The sequence below is a fragment of the Stegodyphus dumicola genome, chromosome X1, assembly GCF_044657685.1.
Source record: "Stegodyphus dumicola isolate Sdum_Otavi_A_Nest chromosome X1, ASM4465768v1".
Taxonomy (NCBI): domain Eukaryota; kingdom Metazoa; phylum Arthropoda; class Arachnida; order Araneae; family Eresidae; genus Stegodyphus; species Stegodyphus dumicola.
The window spans coordinates 218,136,719-218,160,231 of record NC_140780.1 but is presented as its reverse complement, the minus strand read 5'-3'; the positions used below and the strand labels follow the sequence as shown (position 1 = coordinate 218,160,231).

Here is a 23,513-nt window from a genome sequence, read left to right as displayed (position 1 = left end):
ATTTTTTTGTTTTTAGTGCTTATTTTTCGCTTTTATTGCTTTTTTTTAATTCTTTGTTTTTAATGAACGCGCATTTTTTCCCCGTACCAAAGCCGAAACTTAAATAAACAACTTTTCTTCCTTATATGCAACGTCAGATGGTGAATCATACTCCCGAAAATTGCTTTCGCCCCCTTCCTCTGCATAAACGTAACCTGTGGTGCGCGCGAGAGTACAGACAGGTGCACGTCGTTCTATTGGCCAAAGAATTGCGAAAACGTAGAAAATTCCGGTACATTCGGTATTCTTTTCCTCCCACCCAAATACTACACACGTTTGAATTTCTATCAAGATTTTAATAAATTTGCATTCTCGTTCCGCGTGGTCAGTTCATATTCGTGTTTATTATGATCGTTATGCTTATATTATGGGCATATGTATGAATATTTATAATAATATAATTGCAGTAACTGCTGAAGTATAGATAAACTTCCAAAAATGGGTGTGTTTTTACACAGATTAGCTTTCTAAGGCATAATATTCGGAATGGCTTAAATAAAAGGAAAGTAATCGAATAGTCAAAATAATTTCATTTTCCTTGCCAATGCATTATACAGTACAGAGGTTGGGAGTTTCTCCGCAAAATCTCTAATATTGAAGCAGCGGACTTTTTTTTTGTCACTGTCCAATCTGGATTAGGACCAAAAGTTTTTGCGGTCTACCCAACCCAAGCGAAGATTGATTCTATTCCGGAAATTTAATACAGTCTGTTGAAAATTAGAATCAGAAACACCCCAGATTAGTAAGTCTCTTTCTTTTCCTTTATTTAGTTCTTTCTCCGAATACCGGCAGGTGTTGATTCCGATTGCGTAATATCACATATGGAATGGAATTACGCCGCACGTATTGTGCAATAACGTTTGCGGTATTTTGCATTGGTAATTAATTTTGATGTTCAATCTGAGATTTGTTTATGAACACTTAAAAGAGTTTTACTGTGCTTTCTAAGCAGAATATTTCTCAGTTCCGTTGGTTTTTATATGATGCACATATCGAAATGTCAAAATCATTTATTTAGCCTAAATTTAAATCTAAAGAACGGCTACAATCTTCCCCACTCCTCTTTTTCCAGTTACTATCCGGAAAATTCGGGAATTTCCGAGTATGCTGGTTAGTTAAGCTTTTATTGTTAAAGGATGACTGAATGAAGCAATTTCCCGTCTTCTGATTTCAGAAATGTGCCTCTTTTTACTTAAGAGCGTTTAATACCCCTTTCTCATGTCGATTTTTAATAACAGATGGCGCTACGAACGTTGAGCGATAAAGACTCAAATCTGTAAGACTACCTACAGCCTGGTTACTATGGCAACGACGCTTCCTTCCTCTGTACTTGTTTGGCGGGAAAGTGAGTAAGCCATAAAACACATCCCCTCAGTTGAACAAAAGACCTGCTGTCATTTCTTCCGTCTGTGACTCAGACTGCAGGGTATGTTTTGAACAGGAATAGAACTTTTTCACCTTTGTGTTGAATGAAAGATATCTGTGAGATACGTGCAGCAGTCGCTATTTCTTTTCGCAAAATTTGTTCATCACGCTTTTCAATGTTGCGTAATGTTTCATAATTTGCCGTTATTTTGCGGAAGAAAACAAATTTCATCGCGACATAAAAATTATATATAAATGATTTTATACTTGATGATATGTGTATACATATATAGCACGCACATAATATTCCATTTACTCATCCATCCATAATATTTCATAAATTACCATCCATAATATTCCATAAATATGTGTTAGCACTTTCCAGAGCTTTATATATATTTTTTACTTGTATTATAAAATCGTATAACACTCCTAACTATTATTTTTTTACTTCAAAAGTGGATAAATCATTATCAAATTTTTCTAGTACACGGAGAAATGGTCTATGTATCCACACACATAAACGTAGTAAAAGATACTATTGTTGATTGAATATCTTTTGGCAGCAATATCAAGATGCAACGAAAATTCGAAATCAATTAATAACATGCATTTTATTACAAAAACACTAGCAGGACGTATTATTTGCACAAAAAACTTAGTGTGGAAATAATTTGCGGCACATTATCTGAGATCCGCTTTGAATGAATACATAAAGTGTTATAATGAACAATCAGTTTTAATATTTCACTTGATACTGAAATGCATAAAATCAAATTGTGTTTCTATGTTTTAGGTTTATAAAATACAGCTGATAATTGAAGGGGTATCAGGTTTATAAAGTACAAGCTGATAATATATGATAAGGGAGAAGAAATTCCTAAATTACAAAATTGAATATTATATTTTAATAAAGTAAAATGATACATATTATAGATACATCCTAAAAAACGACAATATATATATATATTGTATATCGTTGTATACCGTATATATATATTATGTATTTATATGTATATCTACTCTTTTCCGGATGTAACTGTAATTACGTACTGTGCTGGTTTATCATCTTCCTGTAGCGATGCATTTGGATTTGCTGTGTATGAATCTGTTTCATTGAACAGGAACAAATAGGAAACAGAATATTGAAAATTGAATTTTTTTAAAGCATTAGTAATTTATATATATTAGATTGACTAAAAAGAGTATATTCATGCATAACGTATAAATATGCGAAGTGAATACTTTTTGGCAATCACCTTTCTAGGATGATCATTTTTAAAAATAACCAGTACTGTTGATAAAATAAACACCGGTACGATCTATCTGCCTAAGGGAAAGGATGCCTTCGTGGAAGACTTTCTAAGGGAAATTGGCTCCTAGACACGTTACACAGGGTAAAACCACGAAAGCGCAACCAGTCCCTTCGCGGGATTCGAAACTCGGACCGAAATATTGGTGTTCAGCTACTTTACCGCTTCGTGCCTCATTTCAGAGCGGATTCGCTATATATGAAACAGAGTAATGTGCTGTTACCGTATTTAGCAGCCTGCCTTTTTTCTTGACCTACCATAAAAAAATAAAATAGCAAAATTATAACAGCGTCTCTAAAAAGATGCTTTGCTATATTCTCATTAAATCTTTATCATTCTGCGCTACTAAAAACGAAGTACGATTATTTCAAATTCAAAATTTTATAACATTACTTTACAGAAAGCGATCTCATGTCTTCTAAAAATAAAACCCAACATCTGTTTCTACTCAAGCGCTTACTTTCTAGACAAAGTAATTTCAGTGTAACGTACGTTCAGTTTTATCTAACTTTGAACGGAAAAAAAAAAAAAAAAAAAATATGTACATAACAGGCAAAGATATTAACAGCACATAAATTTAATCAATTATATTGGATTACCAGAGGAGAAAAAAATAATTCGATGAGATAATTCTCTGAGAATTCATAAACGCTAAATTAAGAATAAATTTTATAAAATGTTTACTAATGAATACATGTATTTGCATAGTAAGTTTCCTTTTTTAAAAAATTTTTCATCTTTATCACGTTTATCGGAGTGTCGTATTTAACTTCACAATTATGCTCCGAAATTTCATTGCTGTAGATTGGATTATTACCAATATATAATTCTACTAGTAACCAGAGCCAGTATTAGAGGTTTTTGCTGCTCACTACAATATCTGTGGCTCTTACTTCTGCCACGCGCCGCCAGTGGCTGAGTGGTTAAGAATATTGATTACTGGAAGTTCGACCTGGTTTCGGTTCGATCCCAGGCGAACCAGCTGGCTGCATGGTTTGTTTTCCTGTTGTGCAACATGAATACGACCCAGTTTCCTTCAGCAATTAGGCTCACCCGCGGCCGAGCGGTTAAATCGCTGAACACTGGTAGTTCCGACCTGGGTTCGAATCAAGGCGAACGGGCTGGCTACATGGGCGTTTTCATAATCTTCCCCGTGTGTAACGTGTATGGGGAGCTTTGCTATAAACTAAACTAAGCCTTCAGAAACTTCCTCCACGAAAGCATCTGCTATCTGCCACCTCGTGGCTTTGCTATATTCAAAGAGCCTAACCCAATTCTAGCACTCAGTTCCTCTCTAAATTCTAGCGGGCGAGCGCTAAAGTCGCCTATTACTGGTAGTTCAACCTCGGCACATTATCTGAGTTCAGCTTTGAATGAAAACAACATAAAGTGTTATAATGAACGATTAGTTTAAAGATTTCACTTGATACTGAAATGCATAAAATCAAATTGCGTTTCTACATATCAGATTTATAAAGTACAGCTGATAATTGTAGGAATATCAGGTTCATAAAGAACAGTTGATAAATACATGAGAAGTGGGAAGGAATTCATAAATTACAGAATTTAATGGTTGTAACGAAAATTTTAAGCACGAACGTTCTTCATAAAGTTATGAAAAAAAAAGCAGTCAGTACCTTTAGTGCGGATAGTAATCACTACCAAAAATCTATGCTTTTCTGCCAATTTTTTGGTAGTTTTTCAAAACCTTCGGCTCGGAAACTTGGTGGCCCGAGTCCAAACACAGGTCAACCTCATTTCGGACGTCTTGTGCAGAAGTGAAGATAGGACCAGCAAGATGTAGCTGAAAGTCCGAACGTGCGATGTCGGGGTTATATGGTGGATGTGGTGAAAGATCCCTTTCGAGTCAGTACAGAGGCTAGCCGGTGAATGCAGACACGTATGGTATTATCTTGATGGAACGTTACCTTTCTGCGCCGGAACTCAATTCGACTCTTTTCCTTGATAGCAGCGTCAACATGCACTAGCATCTCGTTGTATCCTTTACTGTCAAGGGTTTTACCTTTTTCCATATACTATTTGTGATTAATACCACGGCAATCCCACCAAATACAAAAGAATGATCTTTTTGTTAGTCAAATTACACTTTACGATGCTGCCGACGGACTCACGGGCGCAGATCAACTAAATTTTTGGCCTATGTTGTTGAAATAAATTTATTTTTCAACACAAGTGACTATCCAGATCACCAGATCCAAAGCATGATCTTTTCGTTAGTCAAATTACGCTTTGCGACGCTGCCGACAGGCTCACCGGGCGCAGACCAGCTCCCTTTTCGACCTATATTGTTTGTGTAAACTTGTCTAACTTTGAAAGAAAAAAAAAAAAAAACTATGTATATAACACGCAAAGATATTACAGAACATAAATTTACTCAATTTTATTGGATTACCAAAGGAGGAAAAAATACTCAGATAACTCTCTTAGAATTCTTAAACGCTAAATTAAGAATAAATTTTATAAAATGTTTACTAATAAATACAAGTATTTTAAATAATAAATTTTTCCATCTCTACATATACCACGTTTATCGGAGTGTCGCATTTGACTTTACAATTAAGCTCCGAAATTTCCTTGCTGTAGATTGGATGATTACCAATATACTTACAATCCTACTAGTAACCAGGGCCACTATTAGGGATTTTTGCTACTCAGTACATTATCTGTGGCTCCTACCACACGCCACCAGTGGCCGAGTGGTTAAAACTACTGAATACTGGAAGTTCGAACTGGTTTGGGTTCGATGCCAGACGAATCAGCTGGTTGCATTGTTTGTTTTCACCGTGTGTAACATGAATACAAGCCAGTTCCCTTCAGCAATTAGGCCCTCCCGCGGTAGAGGAATTAAATCGCTGAACACTGGTAGTTTCGACCTGGATTCGAATAAAGGCTAACGGGCTGGCTGCATGGACGTTTTCATAATTTTCTGTATGTGTAACGTGTATGGGTTGTCAATTTCTCTAAGAAAGTTCAACATGAAGGCATCCTACTGTGCTTTGCCATAATAACCTAATCTAAGCCTTCAGAAAATGACTCCACGAAGGCCTGCCATCTTAAGAAGGTAACCCTCATGGCTTTGCTACATTCAAAGAGCCTAACGCAGTTCTAGCAAGCGAGCCGCCGAACACTGGTAGTTCATCCGGAGTTCAAGCCTCGATAACGAGTTGGATGCATGACCGATTTTGGTGTTTTCCAAATTCACCTGCTTTGGCGTAATCAAACTCTATAATTCTAAACAAACTGACGTTCGGTTCGGCTCCAACGGCTCTAGCACCACGTTCCAAATTATAACTACAGTTCAACAAATAAATGTCTGGCGTATACATTCGAATAACCTAAGTAAAAAAAAAAAAAAGGGGGGGGGGGCTTTTTAATTTCTTCCACAACCAAGCATGCATGCATGCACATAAAGCGAATAAAGAAAAACTTATGGAGTGCAATAGGGTTCTAATCCATAACATATTTAGTTAGTGATCACCATCATTGGGAGCTATAAATATGCTATATTGACGGGAAGGAGAAAATTTTACTTCCTGAGTGAGCTAATTCAGAACTAGTCATTATTTCATCTGTCATCTTAAATTTAGGATGTCAAATTACGTGACTAACAAAAACCTAGTATTTATATGAAGCTTGATAAAAATCAAAGTTTTGAAGACGGTATATGTGATCATGTTCGGTTGATTACCATTATGATCAGCAAATAACAACAGCAATTTACTGATGTCTTTCTTATCTTTATATTCAGATGTAGTTTTCAGGGCAACTAGAGAAAATTTATTAATTACTTTTATTATTTTTGATACTTTATACGTACGAAGATACATACTTGTAGGAAGAGAGATATAAATATCATATTCGAACAAATAAAAACAAATCATGACTTGAAGACCCTAGAGATACGGCTTCTGATTGCTTTTCAAATTTTTACCATATTAGTAACGATATAATCGAATAATCTTTCAAAGATTATTGTTTACCGATTTTAGGTAACAACTAGAAAACATTTTTTCGAACTTATCCTCAAACAAGTTTGCTATTGGTAATGAATACTGCTGTATCATGAATCAGGTACGGCGCTATGCATTTTGCTGACTTTGTACGCAATAAATTCTGTTGTCAAGTGCCCTTCCCACAAAATTCTAAAATTTTATTGCTTGATGCTTCGCTGAATTTTACAATTTTGCTGTACGTAAATTCTGCCGTACCGGCAGTGATCATGATTTCAAATTCCCCCTCCCCGAGATTTACTGTGTTATCTGAAAAACAGCTCGCAAGTTGCTAAAAATAGCTATAAAACTGGTTCCACAGCTTTTAGCAACGGCCTCCCGTTGTGCGTTTGGAAACTCAGCTTTTGAAAGAAAAGGAAGGGGAATAATTTCTCTCTGACTACGGTATAGATGAGGTCCGTGACTTTGTTTGAGCTACTGCAGAATGTTCTGAAGTACACTTTTTTCTGTTTCGGCAACATTCATCTTGAGAATTCAACACTTGTTCATTAGCCCTTAGTAATTGACAGAAATGCTTTTAGAAAGTAGTGGGTTCATTGATACCAACAAAATGGTTGGTATCAATAAACTGGGGATACGTTAGTTTCAGTTGTTGGGTTCAAATGAACCTTTCAAATACTAAAAAAGTCCTTTTGCATAATCGAATCCTTTTGCATAAAGAATTTCATCTGAGAATAATTTTTCTACTTAAAAATGAGTTTTGCAGTACTTTTTAAATACTACTTGTATTTTTATTTTCGAAAATTTTCATAAATATTGTAATTAATTATTTCCAATTTTAATAACTCGCAGAAAAAACACAATTTTTTTATTATGGTTATTCAAACTTATACTAATATACAGCATCTTTTATATTCCTTATACATTTGACACTGCATGCTTCAACCTGCATGTAAGTTTCTCTTCCTTAGTAACTCCTGACCCAGAGACGTCTCAATGAAAGCCAAATCATGCACAAAATTTTCACCTGAAAAGAAAAAAAAAAGAAAATGATAAAATATTTTTAACACCATATTCTCGACCCCCCCAAAAAAAAGAAATTGCAAGAAATACAAATTTCTAACAGAAAAATGCATTTTCAAGCAGGTGAAATTGTTTCACAAATTAATAATGCAGATAGCAAATGTAACATATGGCACTATTGCCACTCAGTGCAATCTCTGCATATCCTAAATTCTGCTGGCTGATGTCTTCGTAAGTTCTGAACATTTTTTTGCCTCTAAATTTTGCTGCTCAGTGCCCTCTGCTAAATTATAAAATTTTGACTACCACTGGTTGCACAGGCCCTGATCAAAGCAAAGAGGCAAGATGCTACCTGCTATTGATAAACTGCCTTATAAATACCACAAATCTAAATAAATATCAGTTTTATTTCCAAAACAGAATTATCTCACAGCTAAAGCATTGCCTTTGCAGAAAATCTTCTAAATGGAAATAGAATTGCATCCACATTACATGTGCAGAATCCCAATAATTCATTATAAACAGTTCCAAACCATAGTTAGGCTTAGAACTCACAACAGTATTCTTCTTGGAAGTCTTCCTAAGGAAATGGTAGTATATTCAGGGAACATGTGGGCAAAATCATGACAGTATATCACAAGCCTAATTCTTGACCATACATACTAGAAAGATCACAGAAATTCCTCACAGGAAGCTAGATTCATATAACAAAATTTCATGCAACATATGGCATATGGGAAAAAGCAAGGACATTATAATCACTAGCATAGTTTATACCCAAATGAGTTGCAGATGGTGCACTATGTGCTCACAGCTGATTATCACTAATGCAGATATATATTTACTAATATTTAGAAGATGATGAAGTATAGCAAAATATACAAAACATTAGTCCTTAAATCCAACACATTTTCTGATTTTCATACCATCTAGAATAATAGATTTGACGTTAGGTACAATATCAGAATTTTGGGTACATGAAATGTGAAATGGTTTTTTATTTTTAGTCACTGTTTCTAGTAATTTGTTCGAAAGTAACAAATAAGCTGGTTTCAGTCTGTCAATGAAATGTTAACTTGTCTGTCCTTAATTAAGACTCGGAAATATTTATCATATTTTTTCACCACAAAAAAATGGTCCCTCAATAAGCAAATTCAAGTGCCTTTTTCACACGATCAGTTCTCACAAACACATGAGAACATGATCTCAAGTCTTTATGCATAAATATTTTATGTTTGTTAGCAGTTGATAAACTGGTGCTGATCCATAAAAGACAGTAAATTTGTTATGGTTCAGGTTTAGTTTTAGTGGTAGGTAGTCGAAAAACTCACATGGTAACCTTATTTGCATAAAATATACCATTTGAGCTACAGAGTGATTAGTATCAGGACATATTGCAACTCTGAATCCTAGAAGGATTTCTGTCCATCTGATGTTGCTGTGAGCCTTTATTGCATTTTTTTAAGTTCTGAGAAACTGCTCAATTTTCCCACTGCAATGTGGGTGGTATGGAGTGGAATGTAAAACTTTAGCACCACATACTTTTGCAAGGCTCTTGAAAGGCTGCGACTCAAACTGTCTTCCTTGATCTGAGATTATGGAACTAGGCACAACAAATCTGCTAATCCAATGATTGTAAAATGCTTTGACAACCATTTCTCTTGTGATATCTGGTAAAGAAACTATTTCTCCCTAACAGGAAAAATGGTCAATAAATGTCAGATAATACGTCCTATCAGCAGATGGTGGTAATGGCCCAATCAGGTCAACTTGCACAATACTTAATCTAGCATGAGGTGCTTGGAACTCGGCTATTTTAGATTTTGTATGCCTGTTGACTTTGCTCCTTTGACAATTAACAGGACTTTAAGTCTATTCGTGAATTTCTTTCTTTATATTTGGAAAGATAAATTTTTCAGTCATCTCGTTGACAGTTGTCCTGATACCAGAGGAGCAAAATTATGAATTTGATGAAACATTTGTTGTCTAAATTGCTTTGAAATAAAAGGCCTGATACTGGTTGTTGAGCTGTCACATCTTAATGTTTTCCAAAATGCTAATGTAGATGATTTAAATTTCAGTGAAGCACTACCTGTCATTAAATGTTGCAATTCTTCATTATATTCTTGAGCATCTGCTACTGCTTCATAGCCAGTAACTGAGACTACTTCAACTGCAACTAAATTTTCTTTGGCATCAATATGCTGAATATCAGTTGAAAATTCCGATATATACTGAAGTTGGTGTTGTTGTCTGGGTTATGCCTTCCCATTCTTTTGCTTCTATGCATATGACAGTGGCTTGTGATCAGTAAGTATGATGAATTTCCGTCCTTCCGATACATGTTTAAAATGCTTGACAGAAAGATATATTCCTAAGAATTCTCTGTCATAGGTACTATGAACCTTCTGTGCATTATTTAATGTTTTAGAGTAGAACACAATAGGTTTTCAGTCTTGTTCTTGTTCTTCCAATTGCTGCAATACTGATCCTATAGGAAAGTCTGATGTATCTGCACACAAAGGGTAATCCATTGGGAAACACAAAAGGGCACCATTGACTAAATCAGATTTGCACTTCTCAAACTGGTGAATTCCTTCATCTGTGCAGGCCTACCAGCGGCAGAGCGGTAAAATCGCTGAACACTGGTAGTTCGGTCCGAGGTTCGAATCCCGCGAACGTACTGGCTGCATGGGCGTTTTCGTGGTTTTCCCCATGTGTAACGTGTATATGAGCCAGTTTTCCTTAGAAAGTCCTCCACGAAGGCATCCCTTATCTTAGGCAAATAGCCCTAGTGTGCTTTGCCATAATTAAATACACTAAACACCTTCATCTGTGCATGGAACTTTACAATGATCTTTTTTTATCACCCTTTAACATTTCGTGTATGACTCCTTGAGTTTCTGCAGCATTTTTCAAAAAGCATCGATAAAATTTTATCATGCCCATAAATGAACAAAGCTCATGTATTGTCGGTAATTTACATTGCAGATTACTTCAACCTTTTCTGGCAGCGAACAGGAACCTTCTGTAGTTATGAGGTAACCCATAACTTATGTTTAATATGTAATACATAATGTAATATCCCACCACATTACCCATTTCCAATCCTCAGATGTCCAGTGTCTTTTCTCGACACCACTGAAAATGAAGTCTTGCATGTCGGCAGAACTGAGTGATTTTCTTACAGGCACCAAAACCATGCATTCCTATCCCTCTGCAATTCGCTGCGCATAGTTCTAGCTGAAATTTGTTGGGAAGAGCCTTGGTTGACGATTTGTGATAGTTGAATCCGTGTTCTGCCGTACAATTCATCGGAGATACCGCCGATCACTGTCTTTGAAAACTATGCTCGAACTGCAGTTACATTTTTTAGAGAAGGATTCGAAATCGATGCCCCCACTAAATGTGCACCAACAATAAGCCCCTTTTTCAAATGGTAAACGATCTGCTACCTTTTTTCCCCATTTTACTTCATTCATCATGAAAAGCACTCTTACACCTTACTTATACTGGCATTTTAACCAAGTATAATCCACATCATAGAAAAAATTTGGATATTTCATCCCTAGCATGCATTCAGATGAAAATCTGAAAGGTTTCTTATTGATTGGCCAGTGTGTGTATTATTATATTATGCAACATGAGGCAGCATTAACATGTGGAGCTGGGAAGGCTTCTAATGATCACCTTTCTCTCTTGTGAGAGCAGGATGCACTGAAATTTGATGTCCTTATTTTTTAGAATGGTTATGAGTTTTGTAGACAAGTGGATCATCCACGTTCAAGATATAAGCAATCATCTTTCCACAATACTCAATTTTGTATGTCTTCTTCTCAAATATCATTGTATGGATGTCCTTCCAGCTGAATCAGGAGTCCTGAATTGTGATAGGATTAATGCAAGCCACTTGTTTGGTGTAGCAGAATCCGAGACTGCCTAGATACAGATCCTAGCCAGTAGCTTCGCAGAGTTCTCTACGTCAACCCCCGGGGGGGGGGAATGTCAGGCTGGGTACTGGCATTTCTATTTCCATCAGCTTTTTTGCAGCATCAAAAACCTTCATTCTCATGTTAGCAGACACTTTCCTTACTCTTTCTGGCTGGTGACAAATAGTTTTATTTCTTCTTGGCTCATTGCCGGAATCTGAACTTCCGCCGATCGGCTTATAGCAGCTATCATCATTTAAATTTTCTTGCCTGTCGGGTCACCAGATTTTATGACTTTCATCATCCCCAGGTTGCTGTTCAATGCTATCCGCTTGCTTTGAAGAGTTTGGAAACTTTCATCTCTGGATGCTCATTTTTGCTTCTGCAGGAAATCGTTATGAGCAAGCATTTTAAGGTGTTTGAAGAAATCAAGGTCACATTCTTCAGCAGCAGTGAGAGGAACCACTACTTTCGAATATATATTCCAAGTTTGTGATCTCAGAAACAATAAACTGGAAAAAATTGCTCATTAATAATGCAGAAATCAGTAAAAAATTCAATAAAACCATATGGCATGCTAGGCCTTCCTACAGTGCTCCTAACTGAAGTTGGCGCACCAAACTACTATAGCAGTATCAGGCGAAACACAAAGCGAGGGGAACTAGCAACTTAACGCTCACTGTCTCGGAGTCCTCTCCGCAAACGATATCTATACCCTCTTAAGCAATGTCCTTGCCTTATAAAGCACATGTTGTAGCATACAGGAAAGTCCCTCATGTCCAATAGAATTCCTGTAAATCCAACGTATCTTTTTGCTTTATAAAGCACATGTTGTAGCATACAGGAAATACCCAATGTCCAATAGAATTCCTGTAAATAAAACGTGTCTTTTTACTTAGTACAATTGTAATTTCACTTTCGATGCCAAGTTATTAATTTCCAATACTTTCAAAAATTTCTAAAGCCTATCAGAATACACAATGTAAATAATTGTATTGGAGATCTTTCTTTGTGGAGCTTTTCCTTGGAGAACTGGAGTTATACTGAAATTACTGATGAATAAAACCAAAATATTTCATTGCAGACAATGTTTACATTGAAAAGTATAACACTTGGTGCAGAAAATGCTCACAACAAGTTAGCAGCTATAAATGAAAGCACACAGGAATATTTGGAAGCATAACTGGATGAGGAAACATTCGGAAAGAGATATCTTCTGCAATGGGAATGAGCACAGGATATGTAATCTTCAAAAGTTGATTACTGAAATAAGGCAGAGTTCATCAGATACATTTTTTTACAGAAACAGTGACTTTGTGGAGGTCATTACAGAAATGTGGTTATACTTAAATTACTGATGAATAAAACCAAAATACTTCATTGTAGGCACTGTTTACTCTGAGAAAAACATGGTGCAGAAAATGTTCAAGTTAGCAGCTACGGGAAAAGCACACAGGAATATTTAGAAGCAGAAGTGGATGACAAAACATTTGGAAATGAGATCAATTTAATTTTCTGCAATAGCAGTGCAGCACTGGAGATGCTCTCTTCAAACATTGATTACTGAATTATGGTACAGTTATCAGACACATTTTTCTACAGAAGCAGTGACTTTGTGGAGGTCTTTCTTGGAGAAATGGAGTTATACTGGAATTACAGAAGAATGAAACCAAAATACTTCACTGCAGGCATTGTTTTACATTGTGAAGTATAACACGTGGTGAAGAAAATGTTCACATGTTAGCAGCTATGGAGAAAGCACACAGGAATATTTAGAAGCAGAAGTGGATGTGGAAACATTCGGAAAAGAGATCAATTTAATTTTCAGCAATCGCGTGCAGCACTGGAGATGCTCTCTTCAAACATTGATTACTGAATTATGGTACAGTTATCAGACACATTTTTCTGCAGAAGCGGTGACTTTGTGGAGGTCTTCCTTGGAGAAATGGAGTTATACTGGAATTACAGAAGAATGAAACCAAAATACTTCACTGCAGGCATTGTTTTACATTGTGAAGTATAACACGTAGTGCAGAAAATGTTCAAATGTTAGCAGCTATGGAGAAAGCACACAGGAATATTTAGAAGCAGAAGTGGACGTGGAAACATTCGGAAACGAGATCAGTTTAATTTTCAGCAATCGCACTGCAGCACAGGAGATGCTATCTTCAAAAATTGATTACTGAATTAGGGCAGAGTTCATCAGACATATATTTATTTCTTGTATTCAAATTAAGTATATGTAGATGTACATCACTTAATGGCTATCACTGTTTACAAGCAGGTGTATACAGTATGGTGGAGAAAATGTTCACAAAAAGTTAGCAGCTGCACAGAAAATATACAGGAATGTTTAGAGAACAAGCATATCAGGCCACATGAGTACTAGAACAAATTCAGAAAAGAAAAGATTTTCATTTTCTGCAACGGTAGGGCAAAAGAAACGATGTTATCTTTAATAATTAGTGGCAGTGCAGCACAGGAGATTATCTTCAAAAAATGACTGCTGAATTATGGCAGAGTTTATCAGACTTGTTTTGCTTTCTACAGAGGCAGTGACTTTATGGAGGTTTTCTTTACAGACATGTGGTTATTCAGAAGTTACTGATGATTGAAACCGAAAAACATCATTACAGGTATTGTTTACATAGCGAAGTATAATATGTGGCGCAGAAAATATTCTCAACAAGTTATCAGCTATGGATCAAAGCACACAAGAATACTTAGAAACAGAAGTGCATGAGGAAACATTCAGAAAAGAGATGACTTTAATTTTTTCCAATGTTAGTGCAGCACAGGTGATGCTATTTTAAAAAATTATTTATTGAATTATGACAGAGGTCATCAAACTTATTTTCTTTTTCACAGAAACTGTGACTTTATGGAAGTCTTCTTTGCATAAATGTAGTTTTACCAAAGTTACTGATGATTAAAACCAAAATATATGATTGCACGCATTATTTACACTGCAAAATATAACATGTGGTGCAGAAAATGTTCACAAGTTAGCAGCTATAAATGAAAGCACACAGGAATATTTAGAATGAGAAGTGGATGATGAAACATTCAGAAAAGAGATGCGATGGCAGTGCAGCACAGGAGATTCTAGCTTCAAGTATTGATTACAGAATTATGGCAGAATTGATCAGACGTATCTATTACTCAAAGCAGAGACTTTTTGAACATATTTTTTTTAGAGAAATGGGGTAATATTCTAATTAGGTATGGATTTAATCATAATGCTTTGTTGCAGGCATAGTTTTTATTCAGACGTAGAAAATGTTACGGTGTGCTGGCTTGGCTTGTTACTGATTACAAATCAAAAATAATTTTTGGTTTCCTGATTCTTTTCTCTCCTGCATTCTTTCTAGGAGATGAAATAATTTTATCTGCTTCTGAAATTTCAATTTCTCTTTTTTCTTGTGTTTGTTTTACAGAAGCAGTGGTCTGTTTTTGTTTCTCATTCTGTGCTCTAGCATCAACAATATACTTCGGTTCTCTAAGAGACATTTTTCTTGGTGCTCTTGGATCAACAAGCTCAGGAAGAATACAATTCACGTAAAATTTTTCGAGTTTTGGAACTAAACTGATCCAGAAAGTTTTGTCTTCGGGTATTCTTAATGTGATTGCATCTTCTCTGCACCATATATATAAATCACACCAATTCCTCTCTGTTATGGCTAACTGCCCTTGAATTTGAAAATAATATTTGTGGCTTTTCGGTAAATAAAGATTATTATCAGCATCCATCCGAAGACCAACAGAATTAGGCTTGCTGAAAAAGTCTGACAAGTCTGCTGAGAATCTGGCTGTATAAGGACATTTTATTTCAAGTAATCCATCTTCGTCTATCAATCCATCTGGCGAAGTACAAAGAAAGGGATATTTAGGATCAATAAAAAGGCCACAACGTCTGATGTTTTTTCCCATGTGCTTTTCCTTGTATTGATTTAAGGCTACTGCTTCGTTAGCCAAGCCATACTTTAATGCTTTAGTTGAAACGTTATCATTATATATGATACGTTTCACTAAAGCAGCACTGAGTGTTGTTGGACGCCTATCAGCAACATCTTTGAAAAAGGATGATGATATTCTTCTTGATCTTTCATGACGCCATCTTTCAGATGATGACTGTCCACGTGTTACGGCCTCAAGAGAATCTTTTTTTGGAACTTCAGTTGATATAAAAAAATTTTTAGCTGCCAATTCATATGCTTCATCTGATAGGTCTGGTTTCTCAGGAAAATCACCATAAGAAATATCCCCACCTTGCTGAATATGTCCTGCTTTCCTCATATTTCTCTTTTTCTTCTCAGTGTCAAAAAGTCTACGTCTCTCAAGACGTTTTACATGGCGCTTATTTCTGGAAGCTAAGAATTTCAAAGTTGGAGTCCTGGGGCTACTTCCTGTTACAGCTTTTTGTGCATTTTTTTGCCACTGCTGTGCTGGATTTTGATAGGCCATGACAGCAATACTCGCACGCCTGTTCATGCCACCAGCTTTGGAAAAATCAACTCTTTTTCCACCAGATGTTTTACACAGTTGACTCATGAAGCTTTCAGCAGGATTATTTGTGGCATTCCAAATAAGAGTACTGCTACACGATATCAGTACTCTTCCCACTTCTGCTTCAATAGCTTGCAACATACCCGAGGAAAAAATTTCATTGTATGTGCTGTCCAACTCTGCACCTTTCTTTGCACAAAAAGCACTACAAGCATCATGCTTGCCAAATATATGATGTGGCCCATTTCTCAAGTCAGATACTAATGCATCAATAGCTTCTTGTGTGTGCTGATAATGGCTAGGTAAAGCATGAGCTTTTATAGCTACTCTAGCACCTCTGACTAACAGTGGCATTTTAATTTTCAGCAATTTACGGGCAGCAATTCCTTTAGCCCCGGGGAAGCGCGCAGTATTTTGCTGAAGTTTCTCAAGAGCTCTGCGATATCTTCGAACAGCATGGTTAGCACATTCTACTTTGATCACCCGTCCTCCATATGAAACGCTTTCTTTCACTTTGGCCATTGTGTTAGCATCTCCATCTCCAACAAGTCGAGTACAACGTATTTTGTGAACACACTGGAGATAATTCAGACCTTCCACAATGGCACTGCTTTCCATACTTGTAGAAGGCCCATTCCAATTTCGCCAACAAAGGTGCACTTTATTTGGCATCTTGCCATCTTCAATAGCACTGCATATAAGGCACACTTTGTTGCGAATTCCAACAAACAAAATTTTCTGGGTGACCATGCCTATAATAACAGATATGCCACTTGAAGCATTGTAACCATGCCCATAGCTTCTTTTACACCAACCTCCATCAACAATGACAGTTATACAGTGATAACCATCATTATCTTTATCATTGCGAAGTTCTGCCTGCCTTTTCTCCTCTTCTATAGCAGCACACATAGTTTCCTGTGCACATCCCTGTATTATTTTGCCAGTAGTTCGCTCACAAGAAGCAAAGGTCGAGTTGCTCATATACGGAATTTCCATGATGCTAAACTTTTCCTCCTCTTGTGAAAATCCACTGCCAGTAGATAACGCACCTAATACTGCAAGCTGATTTAGGCTGCTTTTCTCCATATCAGAACAAATTGTTGCCATTTCCCCACATAAAATTTTATCACATACATAGTTATATGTAGTGACAAGACCACGTCGAATCACTTTGTTAAAAATAAATGATCCTCCAAATTTACAATTTAGGGAATGTTGCTCTAATGTCCTAGCCTGCACTATTACAAAAGACATATTGCAAATTGTTCTGCCAGATGGTAATGGATTTGCCTTTCTTCGATCTTCCCTTTCGATAATTAAAGGTGAATCAGGACACAGAAATTCATCATTAAGGTTCTCCTGAAGAGGCTCAGACTCCAAGCTAAAATATATATATATACAATATATATACATATATATAATTAATATATATAAATATTACAAATTAGGTTTAAATTTGGCTTATTTGATGACAGCAAAGCACTTGATCTTCCTAAGAGGAGGAATGCTTTCATGGAGGACTTTCTAAGGGAAATGGCTCATATACACGGGGAAAACCATGAAAACACCCATGCAGGCAGCCCATTCGCAATTAGGTTTAGGAAATTTAGGCAACAGATAGCAAATAAATTAACAATAATAATACACTGGATTACCAGTATATTACTACAAGAAGATGAGTCATCTTCACAACTGCTGCTTCCATGCTCGCAGTGTCATTTGCTCATGCAATATTAGTCACTACTTTGTGTGCCGGAGGTTTCACATGAAGGGCCTCTACACCTGAGTATAAAATGTTCGTGTTCCAGTAAACACTGAATTCAGAGGGGCAAGAATAACTCTTTCATGGTGGATAACTCAGTTACCAAATGGCTTTCTAAGGCTCTATTCAAGCCGTTGTATAAATGTCATAATTCCCAACTAACAACGCTTTATAGTCAGACCTTGCTATGTCACAAAAACTAGTTTGGGCATTAAGCTTGAAGTTTTCAACTTTGTGCCGACTTGATATAAGAGTCGGCCAATCAGAGCATATACATAAAACCTATTGAGAGAGAAAGCTGTAGACACATACATGCATGCACAAATTTAGCTTCTCTAATTGGCTATGGCTTAGACCCTCTCTCGCAGGTGTGAATGGAACTCCCACATTTTGTGCCTTATGATTATGCGTCTATGACATTTATACCATCATGTGAACGGAGCCTTAGGATGGCATACTAAGAAGATGCACTGTCTTGTGGGGATAAGCAATTTATACTCCTAAGCCTAAAAAAAAAAAACTTGGAAAAAAAAAGATCACGACTTAAATTTGTTGTCTAATTGCTCTAATTTGAGGCACATTATGAGAGGAAAGCAAAGGTAGTAATCAGAATTATTTAAAAAATTTTATCCTTATATTTTTCTTAAAAATTCTGTAAAATAATAAAATTTGTGGTTTTCCTCAAATAAATATATATGGAAAAAATAACAGCCACATAATCACAGATTTCATTTTGTTATATTTTATTAACAAAATTTAAATTATTAAAAATCTCTTTCATGAAGGGAACATAAAACATCATGAAAACAATGAAAAAGAAGCAATATTTAAAAAAGATAGTAGGCTTATTGATGAGGCTCCCATCAAAAGAATCAAACCCCAAAATATTTTCATTTGCTTCAGTGTCCCGACTGAAAATTTCACTGATTTCAATGAATATATTTTTAAAAAAATCTTTTATTTTCAAGTTCTTTCATGCAAAACATCCAAATTTGGTACAAATCAAATTCATCCCCCTCTTTTTGATAGCTACAATATTATATTTAACAGTTTTAATAGCTATCAGTATGTAAACAACATAATGTAACACCATAAAAGAAAAACATAAATGATGACATTTTAATTTTGGCATAGAGAAATACATATTTACCCCAAAAGAGAGCTTGTATTTCTACCTTCTACGTCAGAGTCAATAACTGAAATGTCCAGATCAGAACTGAGAAGAAAAGAACCATAATTAGTTTAATTAAGATACAATAACACACCGACCAAGTATTAATTTGAGAGTCAAGCAACAAAAATCAACATCATATTTTGAAATATTCACTATTTGAAAATATAACGCTGATTTTGGTTGCTTGACTTCTAAATTAATACATAATTAGTTAACCATAATTAAGTAACTGTAATATCATGCACAGCTAATATCTATTTTAAAAATAAACCAACTTACCTCAGGAAAGCCTGGTTTGTCTTAGGAACATTAGCTGTAACTTCTGGCGTAGAAAAGTCAAATTTTTCACTTCCGGACCTAAGAATGAAAGAAATAAACTGCTATAACATAATTAAAAAAAAAAAAAAAAAAAACATGAATAAATAAATAACACAACAAATTTAAGCATTAAGCTATGTATGACTACCACCCATCTCAGACAGTGCGACAGATATTGCTGTATACTGTTTCGCCATACCCTGTGTAGCTATTATATCATGCTGTATAACCACAGTTTAGAAAAATTACAAAATGTGTTATTTATATCTATCTAAAATGGTACATTACTACATGATTTGTAAGAATAAATTAGAGGGCTCTGCGAATGAAATTCCTTCCAATTAAAAAATGTAGGAATAAAGAAAATGCAGGAATTGCAAATGCAGAAATGAAAAAGGGGATTATATTTTTTGTACAGAATCCAGATGACATATTTTTCAACATTTTAGAAATTTCAATATTAATTTTAGGGGCATAAAATATTAGGCCCCTAAAAGCAGAATATAGTTTTTAAATGTTCAGATAATCTTCCTATGAGAAGAATTCCTTTGAGAAGTACACATCTGAACCACAATTAAAAAACATGTACAAGAACAGAGCTGAGGACTTCTGTTTGCAGAAAGTCTGTCACATAACATATGAAAAGTTTCTTATTGGTAGATTTTTGATCAGACGGATATTTTAATGTTATACAGAGAAAGCATTCACTCCCTTTATACTGGAGATAATTCAATTTGGACAATGGCAAAAAGGCTAAGCAAGCCTGAGCGTATTGGTCCCATTCTTGGCACTAGTTTGGTTTACGCTCAAAATACACAGCAGATATTTTCTAATTACCTGCATCCCAATATCAATTCAATTCAGCTTTTGGTGGAATTTAACATTTGTGACATATTTTTCAAAAACTACACTTCACAACATGCATACATGACAAATACACAGAACCATAAATAAACAAGCAATAATATATATTTATATATAAATTTTACTAAATGATCATAAAATGTTCCAACGCTAAAAGAAAGTTTTAACATCCAAGTAAATGACATAATAAAAAAAAGCAAGTTGAACAGCGAGCACATGAATAAATGTGCATACACCTGTTAAAATATACCATAGGTAACTGACAAAGCATTTCGTAGCAAACATATGACTATAAAATTTCCAATAATACATGTAATGATGGTGAATTCAATTTAGATCGCAAGAACATGCTCATACTTTTGAAAAGATTCAATTATTTCAGCAATTCCTTGTGAATTGGAATTTACCCTTTCAATATTTCCCAACAATTTAGTGTGAATGGAGGAATAAATTCTTATAACAGAATTGAACAATTATTAGCATCCCCTCATACACACACATAAAAAAAAAACTTACTTTGTAAAAAAATCATCCGGGCAATGATTCTCCTTTGACACAGATGCAGTTGTATCAATAATTTCTGACCTTCAATAAAAAAAATACGCATATTTTACTTCGGAATTAACTTACTACGAAATCATAAACACGGGGTAGTCGATATAAAGAATAAATTATTTCTCACCTTTCGAAAACATCCGCTTGTTCGGAATCTTCCACATCTCGGGAATTTAATTTCATATTTTTTTCTTGAGCTCGACGTTTACGCTGAATTCTGGATCTTTTATTAAAACCAGGATGTTTTTTCGGTCGTCCTTGATATTTTCGCATATTTTTTGCAAACTGACCACAGTACAAATAAATGTAAACAAAACGAGTGCGGAATAGCAATGCAATAGGGTTGCCGTAAACGTCATTCTGCTGACAGCTGACAATGTTTAGTGAAAACTGTGTATAAAGGAATATATGAAACGCTTCTAAATATTATTTAGAAAAAAATATGATTTATAACTGATATCAAAATCAATTACTTCGTGAATTTTTGCAGAAATAAGATTACAATGTTAAATTTTAACTCGTAGCGCCATCTATTGATGGCTTTCCAAACTACACATTAAAATTACGTATTTCAAACTAATTTTTTTAAAATATAATATTTAAGTAAATTTCATTTCAAACCTGATTCTAACATTGTGATTCGAAAACTGACCTATTGCTTTATATTTCTGCCAAATTGCACGCAACATAGTTTCTTAATTAGCGATTCTGCGTGTAAAAAAATTTTTAGTATTGTAATGCTGCTGTAGTAGACCACCTTAAATTACTTTGCTTGGAATATATGTTAAGGGAAAACTGTTATGCAATGAAAATTTAGAAAATGTTCAGAATTTTGATTTAAGTTAAATTATTTAAATGTTAATATGAGTGGAAAAATAAATTGTATTTATTATTAGGTGCCGTACGAATACAATTAATATAGCTTATTATTATTTATTTTCTATATTTTCAACTGAAATATCATCATTAAATTTTGTAATAAAGTTTAGTTCTGCATAGTTTTTTTTCCTCTCATTGTAAACTAATTCTGTAAATTGAACTGTCATTTAAAATTTAAAAAAAAAAAAAAAGTTAATTGTTTTCCATTGTTGAGGTAATGCTCATTCTCTTAATAAATATTGCATTGCTCATATTTTAAATTACAAGTCTAATTTTTCTTTTAAGGTTATGCAGGTGTGTATAATGTAATTAGACAGGTGCTAATTTTTTTCTTAAAATGTGCTTGAAAAGTGCTTATAGGTGCTTATTTTTTTTAACTAAAATGTGGCTATGAACCCTGTGAACAGACCCAAGCTTGGGTCACGCTGATGATATGCAGCACTTCTCGCTGGTGTTAATAGATGGCGACACGAGCAAGCAACTACTGAAGCTTCACGAATAATGTGATCGTTACAAGGACATCTCCTGTCGAGAGTCTTTGTGTTAATATAGAAGTAAAACAACAAAAATCAGCTTTATATTTGCAAATTTTCACAGGACTAGTTTTGATGGTTTTACCTAACCCTCAGCTGCCAAAGAGCAAATGAACAAGATAAGCTATAGTGATAAGATAAGAATGGCTGGATAGGAGTTAAGCTACCAGTGCCATCTATTGATGAAACGAGAAAACTAAAACATAATTTCCTTAGAGGCTGAAGGTAAAGATGGATTGGAATTGGGGTTGTTAACTAGAACAGAGAATTTTTTTCTTTTTTTTATGTTGACTATTACGAACCTTCACTTCATTTGAGACGTGAAGAGTTGTCTCTTTTATAGTATCTTAATATATTGTCTCAACCTGACCGTCCTTATAAACTGTATTTACTTGATAATATCTCTGACATTTTATTTGAAGCACATCCATCCCATGTGCCTTCTTTTCCTGTAAGAGTTCATCCTCTCATTGAAGAACTCTTCTTGTCTGATATGTCTCTACAAGCAGCATTTTGAAATCCCACCTTGGGAAAATGCACGAATCCAGCTCCTTGATATCTTCCACCGTTACGTCAAAACAACCACTAATGAGAACATCTACAGACGAATTTTTGCTGAGCACAGGCATAGATACGGCAGTTATCTTTCCATATATACAGATGGATCTAAGTCAGCTGGTCATGTTGGGATGTCATTTATAATTGGTGACCACATGAAGAGCAGCCGTTTACATGATGCTTCCTCAGTCTTAACCCCTGAACTGACTGCCATATATTATGCGCTTTTGTACATCTCAAGACTGCGTCATAAAAAATTCATTATATATACAGACTCGTACAGTGCATTGAAGGCTTTAGAATCATTTTCCAGCACTGAGAATTCTGTGATAGTTGTTGTACAGAATTTAACAAGTTGTGTATATGAAATTCTGTACTGCTTGGTTCCCGGGCATACAGGAATAAAGCGTACTGAGCTGGCAGATATCACAGCGAAATCTGATGTTTAAATGTCCGGTCGCCTCGTCCCTTTGAAAGATACGAGTTGTATCATCAAATAAAGATCCTAAAAATTGGCAGCGACTTAACGACTTCCAATCTTGTAACAAGTTGAGAAGAGTGAATCCTAAAATATAGGATTGCGATTCTACTAGAAATCATAAGGAGGAAGTTCTTTTTGACTCGCCTTAGAATTGGTCACATTAGAGGGACACATAACTACCTACTGAAAGCTGAGAATGAGCCTGTTTTGTCAGTCCATCATATTTTAATTGAGTGTCCA

The 23,513-nt window shown here is 35.2% G+C and overlaps 3 protein-coding genes across 4 annotated transcripts in view; 1 reads left to right on the top strand and 2 right to left on the bottom strand.

The window, feature by feature from the left end:
• vari (MAGUK p55 subfamily member vari) overlaps positions 1–23,513 on the top strand; it is a 158,525-nt gene that overhangs the window by 32,040 nt on the left and 102,972 nt on the right. The gene's annotated exons all lie outside the window — the stretch shown is intronic.
• Positions 7,545–21,579, bottom strand: LOC146993413 (uncharacterized). 2 transcript variants are annotated; one of them, XM_085808486.1, is made up of 5 exons: positions 20,950–21,579; positions 20,784–20,852; positions 19,365–19,442; positions 19,062–19,127; positions 7,545–7,715 (listed from the first exon to the last, which is right to left on the bottom strand). In XM_085808486.1, exons 1-5 carry the CDS (start codon positions 21,093–21,095, stop codon positions 7,712–7,714), a joined length of 363 nt encoding a protein of 120 aa, XP_085664612.1. In that variant the 5' UTR covers positions 21,096–21,579; the 3' UTR covers positions 7,545–7,711. The 2 variants fall into 2 exon arrangements, with proteins under 2 accessions (XP_085664612.1, XP_085664613.1); XM_085808487.1 differs by lacking the exon at positions 20,784–20,852.
• On the bottom strand, positions 14,788–17,412 carry LOC118195559 (uncharacterized). Its single transcript, XM_085808485.1, has one exon. The coding sequence runs from the start codon at positions 17,401–17,403 to the stop codon at positions 14,953–14,955; it is 2,451 nt and encodes an 816-aa protein (XP_085664611.1). The 5' UTR covers positions 17,404–17,412; the 3' UTR covers positions 14,788–14,952.